Below are 7,170 nucleotides of genomic sequence, written 5' to 3'. Positions count from 1 at the left end.
AGAAGGAATAGGCGACGTTTCGAGTCGACACCCGTTTCTTCTCTCCAGAGATGCTGCCTGTCCTGCTGAGTTACTCCAGCTTTTTGTGTCTATTTTCGGTTTAAACCAGCATCTGCGGGTTCCTTCCTAAACTAAACCCAACATCTTTTCCCACCAGGTCTTCCGAGCGGCAATCAGCTGGTGCAGTGTGAGCTCCAGGCGGCGAGGAGAAGTGTGAACATGTACACCTGGCCACGCCTACCAACTCTCCTCTCTTTACCCGTCCGAAACATTTGGACACCGATTCCTGAAATGTCTGAAGAAGGGTCTCGACCCGAAACGTCACCCATTCCATCTCCCCATAGATGCTGCCTCACCCGCGGAGTTTCTCCAGCATTTTGTGTCAATCTGAAAGTATTAGTCTTTGCTTAAGCACTGGTTCATTTATGGTAAAGACCCGTCCTTCCTTTAAAATAAAACACGACGCGAGGGTGAACTGGTGAGAGCTGAGAGGGGGGGGGGGGGGGGCGAGAAGGAGGAGGAGGAAGGCAAGGCGGCTTTTATTAAAGTTGTTCTGCACACCAGCGCCGACATTATTACGGGCTAAAGTATCCCGTGTAAGGTGCATCCCTTAACCACGAGTGTCAATGCCAGCCCGGCGTTAATTTCAGTTTTATTTTGCCCTCATTTACGCACACATGATACACACACAGCCAGCCTTGTCAGTTACGATTTAAAAAAAAATACTCGGTAACATTAAACTGGGAAATTGCCAACGTCCTTCAATATCTAAAATTAAGTTTCTCTTGGATGTACGACCGTACAAAATATTTATGCTGTTGTTCGTTTTTTTGTATCATTCTGGGTTTAATTCAAACATTAAAAAACTGGACGCGCAACTAAACCATGTAGCGAGGGATTGCTGGGCGTTAGAGTTACGGGAGTGCGAGTGGAGCCGGAATTGGGGGTGGGGGGAAGCGGCAGGTTGAGCAGCAGTATCGAGGCGCCACCTCCAGTTGGGACGGGGCACTGAGCCGTGTTGGGAAGAGCGCTTTCTTGAAGCAGCCCGCCGAGATCACTAGTGTGTGGGAGAGGTAGAGGTTGGAGAGTGTGTGTGTGTGTGTGTGTGTGGGGGGGGGGGGGGGGGGGGGGGAGGCTTTTACATGGTTCACTATTAAAAGCCGTGTCTGACACACAATGAGGTCAGGGAGTGGAACTACTCGGGTCTCCCGGTTAGCGTCCGTCCGCACCGCCAAGGTGTAGCCTGCGGGTAGTGAAGGGTTAATGCCACTGATTTTCTGCCTCTTTCTCTCTCTCCCCCTCTCCTCTCCTCCTTTCAGGGGAGGGTCTGTAAAACCATTGGATCTTTAGGAGGTGACGTACCCTGTGTGGAAACCTAATAACTAGTTGAGAATCTGCAACAACTTTGAAAAAGGCGTGTGTGAGCGAGCGAGTGGATGTGTTACAAAGTTGAAGAGAAGCAGTAGTGGCGTCCGAGAAACTACGATTCTGGAGCGCTGGTCATTTTAACCGGACTGAAGGAGGGAGAGAGAGACAGAGACAGAGAGAGAGGGGGTGGTGGAAGATGGTTCAGCAAATTGCAGGAATTGAGACGGAGAGCAGTTTGTCCCGGGAAGCCACGGATAGCGAGGAGAATGAGTTCATTGCCTGCAGCCCCTCCGCGACTTGCGACGGGGCGGACGAGCGGGACCCGGACTGGTGCAAGACGGCCAGTGGCCATATCAAGCGTCCGATGAACGCTTTCATGGTGTGGTCGAAGATCGAGAGAAGGAAGATCATGGAGCAGAGCCCGGACATGCACAACGCCGAGATCTCCAAACGCCTGGGCAAACGCTGGAAGATGCTGAAAGACGGCGAGAAGATCCCGTTCATCCGGGAGGCGGAGAGATTGCGGCTCAAACACATGGCTGACTACCCCGATTACAAGTACCGGCCCCGCAAGAAGCCCAAAACCGAGGCGGGCCGGCAACAGCAGCAACAGCAACAGCACCACAGCTTCTCACCCGACAAAGCTCAGAGCAAGATCGCCAAGCACTCAGCGAAGAAATGCAACGCTGGCGGCAAAATCAAACCTCACAGATCCTCCTCGTCTCAGGGTAAGTCATGCGGCGAGCAGCCGTGCGAGGACTTTGTCTTCGGCAACCTGAAGGGTAACAAGACGGTGAGGAGCGTCTTCGGCCGGGGCAGTCAAGAGGACGTTGTGGAGGGCAGGCTGCACGGCGGTAGTGGCAGTGGCAGTGGTGGGAAAGAGCCCAACTCCAGGCGTGCCAGCGTGGCCGCGGTGCCGGCCAGCCCGACCCTGGGCTCGGCGGCCGAGTCGCTGGAAGGGGCCAGCATGTATGAGGAGCTGGCCGGCGGCTGCGGCTGCCCGTCGGGCAGGAGCAGCGGGCACGGCCGGGGAGAGTGGCCGGGCTCGAAGGCGGGCGGCAGGAGGTGCGCTCCACCGCGGGCCACCTCTCCCGGCTCCAGCCGCTCGGGCTCCTGCAGCTCGGGCGAAGAAGGAGCGGACGATTTGCTGGGAGACTTCAGCTTGAACTACTCGCCGGCCAGCGGGAGCAGCGGCAGCTCGGAGCCGTTCAGCTCAGGGAACCTCAGCCTGTCGCTAGTGGACAAGGACTTGGACTCGTACAGCGAGGGCAGCTCAGGATCACACTTTGAATTCCCGGACTATTGCACCCCCGAGCTCAGCGAGATGATCGCCGGCGACTGGCTGGAAGCTAACTTCTCCGACCTCGTCTTCACGTACTGATTTTTATTACATTTTGACTTTATTTTCGTTTTTTTTTAAAGAGAGAGACTCGATCGATTGTTTTTATACGAACATAAAATGCCACCGTTATAAGTCTTAGTCCGGGTCCGAGCAGACGTTGGTGGTGAGATGTTTTTCTATTCCTCGGCTGGGCGAGTGGATGTGGCGGGAAGAGGCACAGAAGCCGGTGGAAAACGTACAAACAAACGTCTTGATTGGGAAAATAAAAACGTGGAAAAATAAAGATGCATTTAAAAAAACAAAAACTGTGATTGGAAATCGTGACTGGACTTTCTGCACAATCCTTTTGGCGGCAGAACTGTTATCAGTCTTCTGAATGCTCCCAATTAAAGGGACCACTGCCCGAGAGAACTAGAGGCTCAGAGCGCTGAAACACTTCTGTAGAGAGAAATGGGCATCATTGAGAGAGGAATCCAGGCTTGTATATGAACAATTTGTCTTCAGACAAGACGCTGACTTTAACTTGATACGTTGTACTGTTTTAATCGTGTGTTGTATATGCCAATAAGACTGTTTTCTGCTCTGTATTTTTTTGTTCTCTCAATACCTCCTTTTATCACTTAACACAGGCAGCATAGACCTCAGAATATAGATTTTTTTTTGATACACGCAGACCTCAAGACTTTTTAAAACTTAAGAAAAAAAGAATACTAAATATTTTCACTTGTATTTTTCTACAGCTAAAGGGAACCTTCTCGCTGTGATTGTCCAGTGAGAATTTCTGGCACTTCCTTTTATTTTATTTTTATTTTGGTCTTTATTCTTCCCCCCCTCCCCGTTTAGCATGCGAACGTTGGTACGGTCCAGCTTCAAGGATTCACAAACTTTTTTTTGGAGAACAAAATCCTTGCATCAATGCCTTGTGATTTTAAATCTGCAAGTGCTCAGTCTTTTGTACAGTTGTAGATTTAGATTTGTTGAATATTTGTAGGTAAGAGGAAAATTTATTGAAAAGACGTGAGATAGATGCCGAGTTGTTTAGTGAGACTACATGTACTGTATATTATACTGTAGGAATCTTGTGTAATCATACGCTGTTTTATGTGGGTTAAGTCCCGATGACAGGTGTGAAACTGGAGCATTTTTAACATGGCACATGTGAAATTTTAATTGATTTCTGTGCAATATGAACTACAGATCATCTGCACATTATTTTGTAGCAAACTTATGAACTAAAACAGACGTGTGCACTGTAATCATTGCCTGTCTTGATGCTAAGAGTCTGTATCTGGGAGGAGGGGGGTAAAAATAAAGAAATCAGCTGGAACTGATAGTAACAGAGAAATTGCCATGCATTTATATGGAATGTTTTAAGTCGATCCACTCACTAACTTGCAGGGTTTGGGGAGGAGGGGGCAGGAGATTCTGCTTCTGCAAACTCCACCCATGGAAAAGATGGCAATAAATCTGGCATTACTAACTAAGCGTGTTAATTACTTTATTACTACAAAATGTCATCATCTGCACTTCATTCAAAACAAAAAAAGGGTACAGTCGCTTTACATAGAAACCCCACCTTACTTGAGTCACTGTTCCTCCAATTGAATGGGAGGATGTCTTTAGAGCGGAGCATACTGCTAGGTAGCAAGAACGCTGGTCAGCAGGCGCATCATTTCCCAAGATGTTTTAACAAGTACAATGAAAATCAACTCTCTAATATTACAAAGAAAAACGGACGGATTGTGTCGCCATAATCTTCACCTGAACTCTGAAAGCGCCGTCGCAGAGCTTGTAAATTCTGGGAAGAACTGAGGTCCGCTGTCCATTGGCTGATGTTGCCCACCAACAAAATTCTCCAAGTAAAAATAAATAGAAGTTTTAGACTTCAGTGTATATCTACTAAACTTCCATTTGTGTCAGATTATGCATGGCCTCTAGTCCTGACACCAAAATGGTCCAATTAGAATTTTAAATCAATAATGGTTTAAAACCATAATACTGTAATGCCCACAAGTAAATTGTTGGTGGTTTATAAACATTGGGAAATATAGGCAAGAATGTCAATTGTGTTTATTAAAAAAAACATTTTCCTTGTCTGCTGCTACCATCACATGACACTAAGAGTTCTGGCAGAATACTGTTTTTCTTCATTCTCAAATCTCTCACAACTACAGGTGGAAGGATTATGGCTGGTCATGCCCATGTCCAATGTTCATCAGATTTGAGATATTCCTAGTTAACTTGCCAAAAATGCTGAGAATGATGGCCAATACAATCAAGAGATGGAAGAGATCATTTAAAATGCCACCAACGCCTAAGGCATGGCAAGATTAAAAAATGTTTAATAAGGAACTGCAGATGCTGGAAAATTGAAGGTAGACAAAAATGCTGGAGAAACTCAGCGGGTGAGGCAGCATCTATGGAGCGGATAAAAATTGGTTTGTTTTCTATTGGGATGGGGCTGATTTATAACAAAGGACAAAACATTCAACACCAGTGCCACAAGTTTCTGTCCCTGTTTGGGTGGAAGGACGGGCCATGTCCAAAGTTTAAATCAGTTTTCATATTTGTTTACACAGATAGGGGGACAAATTGGGACTCTCCAGCACTGAAAGCAGTGTCTTGTCCCACAAAATATAAACAGAACCTGCCATCCAGGAAGACTGATAAGCTGAAATTTGATAGCGTTACCTGGGTATCATGGCCCGTATTTGGCCCAATAGGGTGGTTGGGTGCTCGGCCCAATTTAGACTTGAAGGTTAATACAGTAGTTACACTCTGGGTAAGGTGAACAAAAGTTATTTACAGTGTTGAAACCACTCTCATAAGAGTTGTGTGATTTAGTCATCAGGAAGTACCGTGATTCTGACTTTTTCCAAAAGCAAATATTTGAATGATGCAGTTATTTGTTTCAATGGTATGTTTCAGCACTGATTTGTATTGTCAACACCACCCACTTCTGGTTTGAAGCAACATTGAACATATAGTACTGGCCAAAAGTATTATTATTTATATAAAATGTATTTTTACTTTTAACATCTATTGTTAAAACAAAGTGAAATTGAGCAAAGCAGTGATAGAATAATATTTGGCTCACTCCACTAATACTCCCAACTTCTTCACTAACATTCTATTAAAAAATACTGAGTTTTTTCCACCCACCAGAACATCTGGCTAATAACATTTTTTCCACTCAATTCCCACGTTGCTTACTTGAGTAGCACAACAACTAGACCCCTAGAATTGCCACAAAAGGACACAGTGCGGGAATAACTCAGTAGGTCAGGCAGCATCTCTGGAGAACATGGATGAAAGACGTTTCAGTCAAGACCCTTCTTCAAACTGGCAATTTGTTTCTTGTATCTCTTAACATTTGGCCAAACCCACCTTGTGGTTTGAAGTTTTGTTTGGTGTAAGAATGGTGTTTCTAACCCAATTGTGAATATTAGAGCCTGGGATGCTGCATAGCATGAAAGAGTTCTGCCAAGTGTAGGTTGTCACTAAATAGGCAACCGACATAAAAAGATAGTAAATATCATTAAAGTGAGAAACAGGTTGTATTGACTTTTTCAGCCACAGCCTACAACACAAGAAGGTTAGGAATTTGGTACTAATATTAGTTCTCTAAAGGATAAAGAGTAAAAGTGATGTTATAAAGGTACACATAGTTATCCTGTGGGAAGGTTGTCCAATTATTAGTGTTTCAAATTAGTTTGTTTCTAGTTATTCTGTGGATGCCAACCTAATATAATGAACAATAGCAGAACAGACTTACTGTGACAAAATATTTCTTAAACCTAACTTTAGAATAACTGCAAAGAAAATGGAGTTTACAATCCTACAATATCATGAAAACATTATTATTTATAGTATTTGGTTACTTTATTTTACTTGATACAGGGTTTCAGTATCATAGATATACAGTGCCCTCCATAATGTTTGGGACAAAGACCCATCATTTATTTATTTGCCTCTGTACACCACAATTTAATATTTGTAATAGAAAAAAATGTGGTTAAATTAAATTGTCAGATTAAAATAAAGGCCATTTTTATTAATTTTGGTTTCACCATTTAGAAATCACAGCTGTGTTTATACATAGTCGTCCCCCCCCCCCCCCCCCCCCCCCCCATTATTTCAGGGCACCATAATATTTGGGACACAGCAATGTCATGTAAATGAAAGTAGTCATGTTTAGTATTTTGTTGTATATCCTTTGCATGCAATGACTACTTGAAGTCTGATTCATAGACATCACCAGTTGCTGGGTGTCTTCTATGATGATGCACTTGCCAGGCCTGTATTGCAGCCATCTTTAGCCTATGCTTGTTTTGGGGGCTTGCCCCATTCAGTTTTCTTCCCAACATATAAATGACATGCTCAATTGGCTTCAGATCAGTTGATTGATTTGGCCGCTCAAGAATTGACCATTATTTTGTTTTGAAAAACTCCTTTGTCTT

The 7,170-nt window shown here is 44.7% G+C and overlaps 1 protein-coding gene across 1 annotated transcript; it reads left to right on the top strand.

Moving 5' to 3' along the window:
• Window positions 1-1,171: 1,171 nt before the first annotated feature.
• On the top strand, window positions 1,172-4,194 carry sox11 (SRY-box transcription factor 11). The gene has a single exon (XM_033021652.1). It carries the CDS (start codon window positions 1,565-1,567, stop codon window positions 2,747-2,749), a length of 1,185 nt encoding a protein of 394 aa, XP_032877543.1. The 5' UTR covers window positions 1,172-1,564; the 3' UTR covers window positions 2,750-4,194.
• Window positions 4,195-7,170: the final 2,976 nt, after the last annotated feature.

Source organism: Amblyraja radiata, chromosome 5 (genome assembly GCF_010909765.2).
Source record: "Amblyraja radiata isolate CabotCenter1 chromosome 5, sAmbRad1.1.pri, whole genome shotgun sequence".
Classification (NCBI taxonomy): Eukaryota; Metazoa; Chordata; class Chondrichthyes; order Rajiformes; family Rajidae; genus Amblyraja; species Amblyraja radiata.
The sequence above is the reverse complement of the archived record's forward strand: the minus strand, read 5'-3'. Positions and strand labels throughout refer to the sequence as shown.